Below are 16,675 nucleotides of genomic sequence, written 5' to 3' on the forward strand. Positions count from 1 at the left end.
CCACAAGTACCAATCTATAGTTCCGGTAACAAGATTGAACACAAGAAATGAACTAGGGTTTGAGAGGAGATGGTGCTGTTGAAGATGTTGATGGAGATTGACCTCCCCAAGATGGGAGAGTTGTTGGTGATGATGATGACGATGATTTCCCCCTCAGGGAGTGAAGTTTCCCTGGCGGAATCGCTTCGCTGGAGGGTAAAAGTGCTCCTGTCCAAGTTCCGCCTCGAGGCGGCGGCACTTCGTCCCGAAAGTCCTCTCTTTATTTTTTCTAGGTCAAAATTACTTATATACCAAAAGATGGTCACCGGAGGTGGCCGAGGGGAGCACAACCCACCAGGGCGCGCTTGGGCTCGCTAGTGCGCCCAGGTGGGTAATGCCCACCTGGTGGGCCCCCTCTGGTACTTATTGGCTCCAATAATTCTTATATATTCCATAAAAATTCCTCTTGAAGTTTCAGCTTGTTTGGAGTTGTGCAGAATAGGTAGCCTGGCGTAGCTTTTCCAGGTCCAGATTTCCAGCTGCTGAAATTCTCCCTCTTGGTGTGTACCTTGCAAATTATGAGAGAAAAGGCATTAGAATTACTCCAAAAAGCATTATTATGGATAAAAACATTATAAATAACAATAAACAAACATGATGCAAAATGGACGTATCAATGTCCTGGGCTGGCGGTATAGCCCGTTAGTCTTAGGATTAATTAGAGATAAGGGTCGCTTGCTTAGGGGTCAAGCAAGGTGTTAGAGTACGTAATGGGCCTAATGGCCTGGGCTGGCGGTATGACCCATTAGTCTTAGGGTTAATTAGAGATAAGGGTTGCTTGCTTAGGGGTCAAGTAAGCCTTGCTTGGGAGTCAAGTAAACCTCTCTCTATATAAAGAGAGGAGATGTATCAATCTAATCAAGTAAGAATTAAGAAGGAAATCCCTTCCATCTTGCCCGGCCGTGGGCAGAAAGGCCCCCAGCCGGCCCTCTCGCGCCCTCCTTCTAGCAGCCACATAACAATTTGGTATCAGCTAGCTTCGGTTCGATCATGTCTTCACCGCCGCCCAACCCGTCTCTTCCGCTGCGGGTCACCTCGTTGCCTTCGGCGACCACCACGACCACCGGACTGCTCCTGCCCGCGTCGGGATCCTCCGTTGCACCCGCCCCCGCCGTCCTCACCCCGGAGGAGGTGTCCGGGCGCTGCGGGATCTAACCTAGGCGGTCCAGGATATCTGCCTGTTCTTGGCCGGGTCCTACGGGCCGCACCCAGATGCGCCGCTGTGGCAGCCGCCACACCAGGCGGCCTCCGCCTCGCTCGCCGGGCCGTTGCAGCAGCCACTGCAGCTGCCATCCACCGCACCATCGCCCCGCCCTGGCTACAGTGGCAGTCGCCGCTCCTCGCGGCCTCCGCCGCGCCTGGCGCTCCGTTGCGGCAACCACCGTCGGTCGGCTCCGGCCCCGCATCGACCGCGCCAGCGGGAGTCCCGATCCACCAGATCAAGTTCCCGCCGTCGCCATGCATTACCACTTCCCCAGGGCGTTCCCATCCAGCAGATCAAGTTCCCGCCGTCGCCGTCACCGCTTCCGGCTTGGATCACTACCCGCCACGTGTCTGCGGCAGTGAGGCTGCAGGCTGCTGCGCGCGGCCTCCTAGCGCGTCGGTGTGTGCGGGAGATGTGTGGTCAGCAGCTGCCGCTCCTCCCAGCTGCGCTTCGCTGCGCAAAGGACCTCGATCTCGTCCGCTGCGTCAGGGATCTTGGGCATGCTATTTTTCCCACGGGCAGCGACCTCAAAGTTTGCGACATCGACGGTTGGGGGCGCACCCCTCCTCATCATTCTCCATCGCAAGCCCTCCACTCTTCTCTATGCGGTGCAGATCAACAGCCGTCCGGCAGGGAGAAGGCAGGGTGTCACCGATAGGAGCGCACCCTGTAGCACCACTGCATTCCGCCGGCTGCCGCGAGGGCGCCTCTACTGGTCGCTCTTGCGATCACTTCCAGGTGGCCATACACATGCACTCCTTTTGTCCAGATGGTGTCCATGGGATCTAGGTGGATGTACACGTGCACGCCCCACGTGCGGATGGTGTCCACTTTTTGTTAAGGGGTCTAAAATAAAGCGTCCCAGTCCATATCAGGTTGAGAGTAATAAAACAAGTTGAGATGTAAAAGGCTTGTTTTTAGGTGTTAGGTTTGTGTTGCATCGAGTCATGGTTATAAGTTGGTTAGGCTGCAGCTCGAGGACAAGCTGCATGTCCAGGTGGGGTGTAGGGTTAGAGTACATAATGGGCCTAATGGCCTGGGCTGGCGGTATAGCCCATTAGTCTTAGGGTTAATTAGAGATAATGGTCACTTGCTTAGGGGTCAAGTAAGCCTTGCTTGGGAGTCAAGTAAACCTCTCTATATAAAGAGAGGAAATGTATCAATCTAATCAAGCAAGAATTAAGAAGGAAATCCCTTCCATCTTGCCCGGCCGTGGGCAAAAAGGCCCCGGCCGGCCCTCTCGCGCCCTCCTTCTAGTAGCGCCATAACATAAGCCTTGCTTGGGAGTCCATTAGGCCCATTACGTACTCTAACAACGGCATCGCCCGTGATGGTGTTGCATGCAAAATGTCCACCACTTGGACCGGCATTTTTTCTGCCAAAGAGGCGAAGAGGTAGGAAATGTACAAGATGTTCATATATGTGCAAAAGGGAGAAGAAGGAGTTCGACCATGAGTAGTTGAACTTGAAGAAGAACAAAATATAATTGAAGAGGCAAGAAAAGATTGCAAAATGGGAGCTTAAACAAGTGGTGACAATGCAAGGAATTGAGCCCTGGAGCCTTAGCGAGTTCCGTTGCAGCCAGTTCGAATTCGGACCCTCGAATGCAAAGGCAGAAGGGAGCTTGACTGCAAGACTCCGTTGCTTGTTCGAAGAATCCGCAAATAAATATTCTTTATTTCCTCTTGAGAAAGAAGTTGGAGCTTGGGAGAGAGACGTATGAGTCAAGAATCATGTTGCAGGACATAAACATCTTGAATGATGAAGGCAAGAAGTGGGTGCTCTGCAAGAAGAAGATGATCAATGACTACAACAAATAAAGTCTTTGATTCATTCGTGTATGGCATCTATGCATGACTTGTTTTTTTGGCATGTAATGAATTGCCGTTACTCTGTATCGTTGAATTCATGATAAATTTCTGCTATATGATGGATGTACATGAATTTTGCATGCATATGGGTAAAGGGATATGACGAGTGTGGTTGTGCAGGGAAGAAATGAGGACCCGCATGATCTCCAACAACAAGCCTATTTTTGAGCATGAAAAAATGATGGAGTAAAAAATTTAGGGCACAATTTTTTTGCTGGGTACGAGCGAGTGCTGTCTCCAACAACAGCCCTAGGCAAAAAACTTCTTTTGGCATGAAATAAGGCAAAACCACTTCAGCAGCTACCCTAAAATAGGGTGGGAGCAGCGGCGAGCGTATCAGGGTTGGCGGCGGGGGCGGAGGAGCCGGCCATGGTGCGCGGCAACCGGCAGGCAAGCGGATCCGAGGGTTTTTGGCCACGGCCTGGCGTAAAGAAGTAGCCACATGTTTTTGTCAGCCGCCGAAGTGCCCCAAATTTGCTGCATGAGGAACTTTGTTTGGGATGCTTAATTTATTTTAGGATGGCAGTTGTTAGAGGCCTTTTTTGGCCTTCATGCCCTGAAGTGGTCTCGTGCTCAAAAACATGATTGTTGTTGGAGATACTCTAAGCACATATACCTTTGGGACACGTTGGGAAGGCCACATACATCTGACCATGCTTGGGCGGGATGAAAAAAACTTGTTTGATTGCCTACATGGAGGCGTGGCTTGCATCGACACGAAACTTAAAGCACCATAGAGCCTGGGTCGTTGGGAACACTCGAATCGGCAGTTTCCAGCGAGCTAGGCTGAGTCGGGCGCAGAAGTTAGTCCTGGCACAGGGCGCAGTGCATGGGGAATCCGGGCGGAGATGGCAGGAGACGAAAATTGACGGAGGCCGAATGGCACGAAGTATACCCTCACCCGCCTCATTTACTCGCTCACCCCTAGCTCTAGGACAAACCCTTCCTCTGTTGTTAGCACCAGCGACAACGGTGACTCAGATATGGTCTAGGACAAGCCCATACCCAGTTTAAGCTTGTTCTTGCATGTTGCATCCTTCATAATTGGATCCTGCAATGGGGTTGTGATGAACTTGTGCCGAAGAAGGAAGATGTGACGCCTGCTGATGTTGTCAGCTCCGGCCATGATGTGGAGGCGTTTGACAACGAAGTCCGGAAGAACAGAAGGATGGAGCGGGCTCAGGTAATGTGGGATAACAAAGGTTAGGCAAAGGATCTGAAGAAGAAGAAGAAGAGATATCAGCACAAGAAGAGGAAGAAGAAGGAGGAGGAGTTTCACCTAGTTAGCATCAATAAGCTTTTTCCTGTTCAACCATATGGCTCATAATTCATACTGCCATTTGTTAGTAGTTAGGATAAACTGTCATTTTGTTTTCTAGTTAGGGCTAAGACAATATTCAATCCCTGTGTGGTAACGCCACCATTAGTGAGAAGTGGAGATCACATCTTATGTCGTTTGCAACCAAACAACATGTAGTTTGTCTAACAACAATGACGCATGCAACTGCACATCATGGTAAAAATTGCTCTCTTAATGTTTTTTTGAATGTTAGCATTACTGCTAAATTCATTGAACATGAGAAGAAAATTGCTCCCTTGATGTAGGTAGCCTGAATGCAGGTAACCAACCAAAATGTAAATGTTGATTTTTTGCCTACACCAGCTCACATAGGCCTATCTGGGACAGTTATGTCAAATGCAAAAAAACATACGATGTAGAGCATGTACAATGATGGCATATGGATAATATGCCTCATGATAAAAAATAATTTAAGGCATCTACATTAATTTTTTTCTTTCCAATGCAATCTATCACTAGTGGGTCTCGTTAAGAAATAGAAAATAAAGACTTTAGTACACATGCATCTCTACTTTGCACTCCAACCTTTTCAGCTTTTGTCATCGGACCATATTTTTTCTCTTCAAACACCGGTCTCCTGAGAGGATCCCGCTTCCCTATCCAAACATACTTTGCGTCATATCCGATTCTACATGACATGCGAGACATCACTTTGAGACTATGCATTCTCTCGTGCGTCCTTGTATGCCCGTGTCTTCCTAATCTCCGAGCTGCGATTAGCTTAACCACTAAGCTATACGAGCCGACCCGATGAAAGGTTTCGCCGGTCTCGAAGAAGACATGAAAAGAAAAACGCGCATTCAAATCAAACCACACGGTTCACTCGTTCCCCTTCTCTTCTCCCTTCGGACGCGAAGAAACCCTCGGCCCCTCACAAAGAGAGAAGGGGAGAGAAAAAAATAAATTCAAAACCTCCCCCCCCCCCCCCCCCCCCCCCCAAACCCCTCGTCCACCGCCGCCATGGACAGGGCCCCGCCGCGCGGCGCACCTCGCGACGCCGTCGGCCAGCGGTGGCTCGCCGTCTTCTTCTTCCAGGCCGCGCTCTGGGCCGCCGCCTCCGTACTCCACCTCGCGGTCTCCCCGAGCCGCCGCCACCCTAACCTCGGGGTACCCCCGCCCTTCCTCCTCGGGCTGCACGCGCCCCTCTCCTGCGCCGGCACGGGGCTCCTCGCGCTCGCCTTCCTCATCTCCGCCTCGCCCCACCCGGGCCCGCCGCCCGTGCCGAAGCTCGCCCTCGCGGCCTCCCTCTTCGCCTCGGCCGGTGCGCTCTGCGTGGCCGCCGCGGCGTCTCTGGTCCCCGAGGACGCCGGATGGGTTGCCGTCGCTGGGCTGGGATTCCGCGGCGCTGTGTTGGGCGCGGTGTTCGCCGCTCACTACTTTGGGCGCGGGAGGTGGTTGCTCCAGTTCCCCGTCGTGCAGGTGAGTGGAGTGGGGGAAAGTTAGGGTTTCTGCATATGCTGCTTGATTCATCCGAAATCGCAGATTGGGTTTGAATTCGTAGTCTTAGAGTTTATATTACGACGTCTAAGATTAACTTCTCAGCAATGATTTGCTGTGCACTATTGTTCTTGAATCACAGGTGATGTTATCTTAATTGTGGCTTGAACTATTGGTATTTTACCCTAGGGTGTTTGGTCAGAGGAGAGGGCCATTCTGCACTATTGGATCGGTATTTAGACACACATTTTGTTATTCAAGTTAGACATTTGAATCAGATAATAGATGATTTTATTACGAGCACTGTGTAATTTCCCGAGAATATCATGTTTTATGGTCAAATATCCAGTCAGAAGCTTCGTTTTTATTCACTGTTTATTCGTAGACATTGTTTGCCTCTACTCTTACTTTTTTATTTAGGTGTGAACATGGTGGGGATTAATCAGAACGTAGGTCAATCAGTTGTAATTTTCAAAGCTAAGTTTAATTAATTTTGATCCCTTAATAGTCTTAGATTTGCTTGCTTAGTTGCATGTTCATTTGCTATCTTACAGTTCTTCCAGCACTCATTTGAGTATATGGCTGCTTGGTTTTAACTTTGTTAACTTGTTTTATTGTCCAGAGACCTATGTTCTATGGATTAAAGATGGGGCTTCTACCATCTATTAAAAGGGCTCTAAAGATGTCGCTTCAGGTCTTCTTGCTTTCACTTGTCCTGATTCTTATTCTTCCTCGGCAATTCAGAATGGGAGGATCCATTGGAAGTCAAATTATCACCCAAATCGCTATTTTTATAGTGACCACAGGTGTTTCCTTCTGTTGGGAAATAAGCCATCATTTTGTCCAGGTTTGTTTTCTCCTTTACAATCCAAATCAAACAACATGCTTGTAGATGCACACTTGTTTCCGCAGTATGTACTGCGCAGCTTGACTTTCCTGGAACTTTAATACAACTGTTTTCAACAAATTTCAGGTTGTGCACACAAGAAGATGCAGTTTTACTCCACCTCAGAGTTCTGCTGCTGCAGAGACTAATCCGACTGATTATATCCTCGAGACTCTGGAACTAAGTAATCCACGGTCGCTGATGCAATATCTTGCATTCCAAGATTTGTGTGCAGTATCTGAATGTAACATCGAACCTTGGCGTCGAGGTGCCTTCTTTGAGGAATCTGGTGAAACTTACAAAAGAATTGTGACAGCCTGTTTGAAGCCACTTGAGGAGTTCACTTCAAAAATTGCTGAAGCACTTGAAGGGTTTACTAGTGAAAGGCCAGAACTATTGTTACAACAGTCTAAGCTCTATGGTGCATTTAGTGATTCACAGGTAATTTTGTAACCATTTCATTTACTTCTGTTGTAGGTTCTTCAGTGTGTTTCCAGTTGTTAATCTTGTCTGTCTCTTCTTGTGTAACTAATGAAGTCTGCTTCGCGTTAAGAACCATCATCCAGAAATAGTTTGAACCTACTGTTAAGTTGGTGCCTGCATTTTTTGTTTGACATCCGTGATAAAATATTTTAGAGTTGAATAAGGAGAGGCCGCGCTTTAAAGATGCTGAGTTGGGTATAGTTGAAGCATACATGCATAATGATTGGTTAGTCACAGTTACACATAATGAATTCAAGATTTGCATCAAGCATCACACAATCCGGAAGATTTTGCATGATAACTGCTGATCATATTATGTTAGATATGTTATGGAATATGAGTATGCGAGTATCTTCATATTAGGTTTAATAGCTTAAGTTGAACTGCTCAAACCTTTTATTTGGAAGTTGGTAATTTCAAGTGTTTAGGCCTTTTGGAGCTGACAGGTTATTATTGACAGCTTTTATGTGAGTAGCAAATATATTCTTCTAGTATAAAGTAATTGGATACTGAGGTGCATTAACTATCATTGTGTTTGATTGCAAATGACATAATAAGTATGCCATATGCACATGGACCGCATGCAACAGTTTTGAATATTAGCTATGGGGCATGCTTTCTGTAATATGGGGAAGTTGGTTTGATTATGGAATATGGTACATGTGGTGATGTCATTTTTTTTACACGCATATAGTTGACCTGTGGTCTGTTTGATGCAAGTGTTATAGTAAATAGTAGCTCACCATTAAGTTCTGAATCATGCTTTTCCTCAGAACCAATGGATAGATTGTAGCAGAAGAAGCTCTGTTCCATTTGGAGCAATTCTGTAGTACCAAGGTTGTGTTTGTTTTGAGCCCAAATTTGCCCCACCATTTTTCTTCTCGAACGACGCAGGAGATCTGCATGTCATTTCATTAATAAGAGGATTAAAAGTACAACGCCACACGCACACACAACACACCCAAAACCCAAACACTCTAGACCATATGAGGCACGCTTGAAGAAAGGATACGACCAAAGCGCCAGAACACCGACCCTAGAACAGGGTCTGAAGGCCATGGGCCCTGGCTGTACGCCATAGGGCACCCTCCTCCTCTACCACCCGCACTACTAAAAATGCCCTAGGGCTACCTCCGATTCCACTTCCGTATCCAATCTCATTTCATTATCGTTTCGGCGTTTCCAAATGTCCCAAGCTACTACTATATGATCAAGGTATTGAGGCCTTTTCGGTGCTCCTTGTCCAATCTCTTGATTGCCCTGTTCCACCAGCCGGAGAAGGCCCCACCAACCCCACCAAATATTTGACCAAGTTTTGTGTGCCCATGAGTTGGCCAACTTTGGCTAAAAAAACGAAGTGGAGTTGGGTAAGGAGCCATTGGCATGCCAATAAGTTCGTAACCATCCAAACAAAAGCCAAAGTTTTGGTAAGGTACATTTTGGCCAGAAACCAAAAATACAACAACTACAAGGCTAGAAGTAAAAAATGGAGACTGCTTAGCTGATAGCTGGTGTGACGAGTTCTGACAGTGTGGAGGCCAAATTTGTGAAACATGATGTCCCGTTTAATAGCAGCTTGAATTTATCTATATTCAGGATCAACTACATGGTTGAGCTTATTATGACTACTAACACAAATTATAAATGATCAGTTAACATTTTGAAGATTTAGCTTATTTCCATTGTGCATCTGGGGTGAATATAGCTTAACATGATTCTTGTGATTTCATAGCATTCAGAAACTTCATTAATGTCCGTAGGTGTCCTTCAGAGTAAGGTCAATTGTCTACATGCCTAAGCTTTAATAGCCTTGTCGTAAAGATTGTTTAAGGCCTGGAAATGTTTTTACGTGCCAGATGGTGTATCATTGCCAAATCATAATAGTCCAAATGTTACTTTGTGCACTAATGCCTAATGATAGATTGTTCTGTATGACCTTTGAATGTAGATATGCTCATGGTGTGCTCGGACATTGGCGACATTAACTGCACGCTCACGACAAGAGGATCGCTATGGAGTTGCTCAACTCACTGGCTGCAATGCTGCTGTGATGTCTACTTTGCTGTCTGCTCTAGTTGCGGTTGAAGCATGTTTAGGGAAGAAAACTAACCCACAACCTGCGCACTCACTGGGTCCAGCAAGCATTAAGTGGGGTAATAACTTCTCCACTGCAAGAAAAGGCAATGTAACTGCCATCGCAAGCACACAAAGAGGTGGTCTGCACACTAAAGCTCATTCAATGGCTGATGTTTTCCGGACTTCAATTTATCAGATAGTCTCAGCCTTCTTGGATGACATGCGGGCAAATGCAAAAGCTTCGAGTTTGGAGAAGAATTGGATCAGTGAAGGAAGAAAACCTATATATGGTTCACGTGCTGTGTTGGTTCAGAAGTTGAGCTTGTTTATTGAATACCGAGCTGTCTGAACTCTGTGTGATGTCTCTCAAATCGACAGTCTGTTGGGGTGAAGGAATTTTGTCATGAACCAAAATGCTTGTTTGAGTGAAGTTTGGAGCTGCCGACACTACTATCTCATCGAGGTTCAGGAATATTTGTTTTGGCACTATGATCCACTGGCGAGAAATCATTTTCCATTCCCCATCTTTTGGAGGACAAGAAGGGCCATGACCTATTATTATTGTGATTTCTTGCAAAACTATCTCACTATTTTTCAATTGTTGGAAGCATCACGCTAGTGAATGGAAAATTAAGCGCTCAATTTTGCATGGTACTCGAGAGGTGTTAGTATGTTGCTGTAGTAGGGGGAATGCCGAAATGTCTTGGGCTATCAGTCCACTTGATTGGCTTGTCAGAATGGCCATACTTGCACTGTAACTTATTACGCAGTAGTGCTAGTCAAGATCGAATGATTTTCTTTATTTGCTGATCCAAGGTTTTGTTGTTCAATGCGCACCAGCGCAGCCTTTTCACTTGTTGCCATTTGCTGTTAATGCAAGTGGATGGAGCCGTTGGTGCGGTTTCATTTCCATCCCTGTTTCTTAAGAATAGAACCACGGTTTCCATTTATACTTTGGCCTTTGAATGGTGTTGAAAATCCAACTTCTCAGATTCAAATGTGCTGAATGTGGATGGTATTTCCATTGAAGTAATAACCATTCTAATTCAGCCATGGGTTCCTAATACAACCTCCCTCTACGAAGAACACTGAACACCTAATAGTGGAACAGAACCTAGCTAAAGATGAGGGAGTTGGCGGCCAGCCTCGCCGTCCTTGGCGAGGTGCCGAGCACCGAGAGGGCGGCCCTCGCGGACGCCTTCCTTGCGGCGGCGGCCTTGGGGCAATGCCGGCGCGGCGAGAGGAACCTGCCACGGTGCGCGTCCAGGCCGCCCTCGCAGCTCCGCGACGGCTTGAGGCGCTTCTTGGTCGGCTTGGCCAGGTCCTCCAGGGAGGCCACGGCCGCCAGCGACGCGAACGACTGCGACTTGCCGTCGAAGAACATGGACAATCCCCTCCTGCACAGCACAGAAAAAAGGCAGGTCAGCACCTCTCTCTGCTTAGAAATAGATCACGAACGTCAACCATCAGCAATCGCATTCGCGCGCACGTACTTGATGGGGAGCTGCGTCATGAGGGCGGACATCTCGAAGTGGTCGCCTGAGCTGGAGGAGGACGACGAGGAGCTGGCGTCGTCGGCGAGGTCGGAGGAGGACGTCGACGTGCACTCGGAGTCGGACGCGGAGCCGATGTCCTCGTCCTGCTCGTCGTAGGCGGCCCCGGGCGGCGCCACCATCATCATCTCCGCGGCGCGGCGGAACATCACGTACGCGTCCATCTGGGTCGCCATGCCGATCAGAGCAGAGCAGACCAAACCAAGGAAGGAAGGAGAGAAGCAGCAGGCGATCTGAGATGAGCGATCGGTTGTGCTGGTGCTTTGGCGATGGAGGATCGAACTATAAAGGGGGAGCGGAGGAGCGGAGGGTGAGTCACTGGGAGGATAAGGAGGGGGGAGGGGCGCGGCTACAAATAGCGTGGGGACGTGGGCGGAGGAGATGAAAGCGGCCCGGTTTATTCACGCCCAAGTAAATGCCGCCGATTGGTGGAGTTCGGCATTATCTCCTCCCTTCGTTCTCTTTACTCGCGTGGGGCTTTTGTTTAGCTTTGCGCGGAGAGGGACGCGGCGCGCGGCGGGAGTGGGGGAGCGGATAAGGCCATCTCCATCGCAAGACCTTATCTTGTCCGGCTCTGTTCGTTTGGGGTAAAACGGACAAACCACACGACTCAGCGCGCAATAAACTGGACCCATTTTATCCGTTTTATGTCCGCCTGACCCTATTTTCAGACCAAACTTAGGCTGGATTTAGGGCCAAAGCGGACAGAACCGGACGCGTTCTGCATCCTCTCCGTCCGCGCCCGTCCGGGGTGACCCCACTTGTCACCCACCCACCCCCACCACTCTCTCTCTTCCTTTTTCTCTCTCTCTCCGACCTACCCACGCATAGCTGCATGCGACGGCGAGCATGCGAGGCCGGAGCGGAGCGCGTCGGCCCGAGTGGGGAGCGGCGTAGGCGGGGCGAGCAGGCGAGGCGGGGCGGAGCGCGGAGCTCGCGGCGGGCGGGGCGGGGCGCGCGCTGCTGCCGGCCGGCGCGGCGTGCGGCTACGGCGCGAGCGCGCGGGGCGGAGGGCGAGCACGGCGCTGCTGCGTGCGCCCGCGCGGGGCGGACGGCTGGAGCGGGGAGCAGAGCGCGAGCGCGCGGGGCGGAGGGCGGGCATGGCGCTGCTGCGGGGCGGCGGGCGCGCGCGTGACAGGCGGCTGGAGCGGGCGCGCCTGCGAGCGGGGCGCTGCGTGCGCCCGCGCGGGGCGGACGGCTGGAGCGGGGAGCAGAGCGCGAGTGTGCACGGGCGGGCGCGCGCACGGGCGCTGCAGGGGCGGCAAGGCGAGGACGCGGCTACGGGCGCTGCGTAGCCGGAGCAGGGCCTGCGGCGAGGTGTGCGCGAGTGCGTGGCAAGATACGGTGCGGGCGAGCTGCTAGGCAGGCTGGGCGCGGCTGGTGAGCACGAGCATGCTAGCTAGCGAGGCGCCGCGTTCGCGTGCTTGCTAGCTAGCTAGCCAGTCGCCGCGTTCGCGTGCGTGCTTGCTAGCTAGCTACCCAGCCACCGCGTTCGCGTGCTTGCTTGCTTGCTAGCTAGCCACCCGCTGCCGTATGCGAGCGCATGGCGTGCCCATCCGCCGAGCTGCACACTGCGTGGGCGAGCGTGTGGGCTGCGGAGAGGCCGCCGTGGCGGGTGGCGGCCGGCGGGGCACGGGCTGGGCACGGGTGCGGTGAATCCGAACAACGCCGGTGCTCCTCGTCGACGCCAGTGGCGGCCGTTCGTGAAGTGTTCGATGAAATGTTTAAAGCAGGACATAGCCAGACATATTTTGGGTTGAGTCGGCCGCGGTGGGCGCCTCGATGGCCTGACGACCGCATGCGGACATGCATGTCCGTTTTCCTAGCCTCAAACGAACAAAATCCGGACAAAACCGGACGTGTCGTGCGGTGGAGTTGGCCTAAGGCCTCCACATGGTTTCCCACCGCGCAGCGTCGGGAGCCGCGTGTGCTCTCTGGCTCGGCTTTGGATGACTGTGCCTGCGCGGCTGTGCTTGGTCGCTTCGGCAGGGGCTGGTGATGGTCCACACACTTGAATTTCTCCTACGCCGTGCCGCGCCACGCGGGCTTCCCCAGTCCACTTGCTCTGGGACGCTGGGGTTTGCGACGACTGGCGAGAAGCCAGCTGGGGCGGGGAGGGTGGCTAGCGCTAGCGGCCAGTAGGACTTCGCCTTTTCGGGTGACCTGGCAGTGTGGCATCCCCATCTGGTCTGTACTTTATTTATGAAAGCTACCGTGCCTATCATCGCTCCTTTGTGCTCCTACTAGTACTCTGGTACTACAAAAGAAGGAATGGCAGAAAAATTGCCGGCTCAATTTCTGTTTTAAAGGAAGGGTATCATTTTCTAAAGGCGACTAGATAATGTAAGGGTAGCATATGAAATCTCGCACTTCCTAAGAAATAAGAGAAGCAGCCAACAGGGTGTTACAGCGGTTAAGGCCGATATGAGTAAAGCATATGATAGGGTGGAGTGGAACTTTCTTGAAGCAATGATGACAAAGATGGGATTAAGTCACGAGTGGATCAACCTTGTCATGAACTGCATAAGAACAGTGGGGGCATCTCCATCTCCAGCCGGGCCCAGTCCTCCCGCGCCCACTTGATGGCGGCCTCGTCGGCGGCGGCCATGTCATCGTGCTCGCTCTTCACAGCGGCGAGCCCCGGCTCCGTCTTCGGGTTGACGAGGCGAGAGGTAGGAGCGGAGGAGGCACAACCGCCCTTGTTGATGACGAGGGCGACGTCGCGGGTGCGCTGGCCGAGCGGCGTCTCCACGGGCTCGGCCTTGATGCCGACGAGCGCCGGCGACCCGGAGGAGCGGGAGAAGGAATGGGAGGAGGAGGACCCGCCCACCATGCGCCTCGGCAGCCATGGGCCGCCACTCCCGCGGAGGGCCGGGGCCGCCGGGTACTCGAGCGGCGGATCGTTGCCGCCCTTGAGGTACTCGAGGACGGCGTGGAGCGTGTGGCCAGGGGCGCCCCACCACAGGCGGCGGTCGTCGCTGTTGTTGCACCCCTTATCACCGGCGCTTTGTTGGTGGAGGTGAGTTGCTCCTCGTGGCGGCGTTGGAAGTACACTGCCTAGTGCGCGTGGTTGCCGGCGGCGTACTCCGGGAGGTCTCGCTCCTCCTCCGGCAGAGAGGCCCGAACACACTCGATCTCGGCGTGGAAGGGGTTGGCCTCGATCGGCTGCGGGGGGATGGGGACGCCTCCAGAGCTGACCCTCCATCGCCTCGACATGCGCATGTCAGGCGACACCGGGTAGTTCGCCTCGTGGAGGAGATGGGCTTCCCACTCGTGCAGGTGGCGGCGGCCGAAGCCGTTGGCCGCCGCTCCGTCGCTGGGGAACTGCTCTCCCATCGGCGGGGCGTACGTGCGGTGGCTTTAGACGGGGAGAGAGGAAGACAAGACGAGGGCGTCGACGACGAGATAGGGGCTGCGTGCCAGTGCGTCCACTAAGGAGGGAGGGGGCGGCTTTTATAGCGCCCGGGGGGCGGCAACGTGTGTACGCGTGGCGGGAGGGGGCGTGTCGCCGCACTGCGCCGCCCATGAGGAATCAATGGAAGGTTGACCGGCGGCAGCCTTGGCATTGATTCCCCACAAGAAACTGAGGCGATGAGGAAGACAAGACGAGGCTGGTTGCTGACTCGGTGGCCCCACTAGGCTTTCACGCCAAAAATGCTTCCCCCGACACCAAATTCGGGCCTAATCGGTGCGACTGGGCCCTTTTTTTAGCAACGGCGATAAAAATAGGGCCTTGGGGGTGAGTGAAGATGCTCTGAGATATATCAAATTAAAGTCAACGGTGTCCTCACTGACCAGTTCAGTCCTTTGCGTGGTTTGCATCAAGGGGATCCGTTGTCACCATATCTCTTTGTCATATGTGCGGAGGGGCTGTCTGCGTTGCTACAAGAGGCCGAGACAGTGGGAAGGATTACTGTAGTCAAAATCTGTCAATCAGCACCAAGGGTGCCACATCTGTTCTTTGCCGATGACTCAATGATATTGCTGAAGGCAAAACAGGAAGAGGCAGCGGCCCTTCGTGAGATTCTTGACCTATATGAAAACTGCTCCAGGCAGTGCATTGATGACCCACAAGTATAGGGGATCAATTGTAGCTTTTCCAGTAAGTAAGAGTCTCGAAACCAACGAGGAGCAGAAGGAAATGACAAGTGGTTTTCAACAAGGTAATGTCTGCAAGTGCTGAAATTGTAAGTAGCAGAGTAGTTTGATAGCAACATAATCTATAACGAGCAAGTAACGATAATAGTAGCAAAAGTGCAGCAAGGTAGCCGAATCCTTTTGAGGCAAAGGACATGCCAAAATGGTCTCTTATAATAAGCAAAGTGTTCTTGAGGGTACACGGGAATTTCATCTAGTCACTTTCAATATGTTGATTCGATTCGTGTTCGGTACTTTGATAATTTGATATGCGGGTGAACCGGTGCTTAGGTGTTGTTCTTACTTGAACAAGCCTCCTACTTATGATTAACCCTCCTGCAAGCATCCGCAGCTACGAGAAAAGTATTAAGAATAAATTCTAACCATAGCATTAAACTTTTGGATCCAATCGGTCCCTTACGGAATAGCGCATAAACTAGGGTTTAAACTTCTGTCACTCTCGCAACCCATCATCTAATTGCTACTCCACAATGCATTCCCTTAGGCCCAAATATGGTGAAGTGTCATATAGTCGACGTTCACATGACACCACTAAGGAAATCACAATATACATACTATCAAAATATCGAACACATAGCAATTTCACATGATTACTTGCAACATGATTTCTCCCGTGACCTCAAGAATAAAAGTAACTACTCACAAATGATAATCATGCTCAAGATCAGAGGGGTATTAAATAGCATATTGGATCCGAACATATAATCTTCCACCAAATAAACCATATAGTAATCAACTATAAGATGTAATCAACACTACTAGTCACCCACAAGCACCAAGCTATAGTTCCGGTAACAAGATTGAACACAAGAGATGAACTAGGGTTTGAGATGAGATGGTGTTGTTGAAGATGTTGATGGAGATAGCCCTCCTCAAGATGGGAGAGTTGTTGGTGATGATGATGACGACGATTTCCCCCTCCCGGAGGGAAGTTCCCCTAGCGGAATCACTCCGCCGGAGGGCAAAAGTGCTCCTGCCCAAGTTCCGCCTCGAGACGGCGGTGCTTCGTCCCGAAAGTCCTCTCCTTATTTTTTTTCTAGGTCAAATGACTTATATACCAGAAGATGGGCACCGGAGGTGGGCCTAGGTGAGCAGAACCCACCAGGGCATGCCTGGGCTCCCTGGCGCGCCCAGGTTGGTTGTGCCCACCTGGTGGGCCTCCTCTGGTACTTATTTGCTCCAATATTTATCATATATTTCATAAAAATTCTCCATGAAGTTTCAGCTTGTTTGGAGTTGTGCAGAATAGGTAGCATGACGTAGCTTTTCCAGGTCTAGATTTCCAGCTGCCTGAATTCTCCTTCTTTGTGTGTACCTTGCAAATTATGGGAGAAAAGGCATTAGAATTACTCCGGAAAGCATTATTATTCATAAAAACATCATAAATAATAGTAGGAAAACATGATGCAAAATGGACGTATCAACTACCCCAAGCTTAGACCACACTTGTCCTCAAGCGAAAACCGAAATCAAAAAACATGTCCACATGCTTAGAGAGAGATGTGTCGATAAAAACAAAATACGGACATAGAAGCATTATGTTGAATATTATAACAACAACAAACTTAAACATAAGACTCTTATCATAGAACTTTTATCATAGCCTTC

The 16,675-nt window shown here is 50.7% G+C and overlaps 2 protein-coding genes across 2 annotated transcripts; one reads left to right on the forward strand and one right to left on the reverse strand.

The window, feature by feature from the left end:
• Positions 1-5,389: 5,389 nt before the first annotated feature.
• Positions 5,390-10,158, forward strand: LOC125514148 (nucleoporin protein Ndc1-Nup protein). The gene is made up of 4 exons (XM_048679422.2): positions 5,390-5,893; positions 6,534-6,758; positions 6,885-7,238; positions 9,229-10,158. The coding sequence occupies exons 1-4, from the start codon at positions 5,435-5,437 to the stop codon at positions 9,703-9,705; spliced, it is 1,515 nt and encodes a 504-aa protein (XP_048535379.2). The 5' UTR covers positions 5,390-5,434; the 3' UTR covers positions 9,706-10,158.
• Positions 10,159-10,322: 164 nt separating this feature from the next.
• On the reverse strand, positions 10,323-11,239 carry LOC125514149 (uncharacterized). The gene is made up of 2 exons (XM_048679423.2): positions 10,850-11,239; positions 10,323-10,753 (listed from the first exon to the last, which is right to left on the reverse strand). Exons 1-2 carry the CDS (start codon positions 11,083-11,085, stop codon positions 10,471-10,473), a joined length of 519 nt encoding a protein of 172 aa, XP_048535380.1. The 5' UTR covers positions 11,086-11,239; the 3' UTR covers positions 10,323-10,470.
• Positions 11,240-16,675: the final 5,436 nt, after the last annotated feature.

This window comes from Triticum urartu, chromosome 6A (genome assembly GCF_056163025.1).
Source record: "Triticum urartu cultivar PI428250 chromosome 6A, HENAU_Tu73, whole genome shotgun sequence".
Taxonomy (NCBI): Eukaryota; Viridiplantae; Streptophyta; class Magnoliopsida; order Poales; family Poaceae; genus Triticum; species Triticum urartu.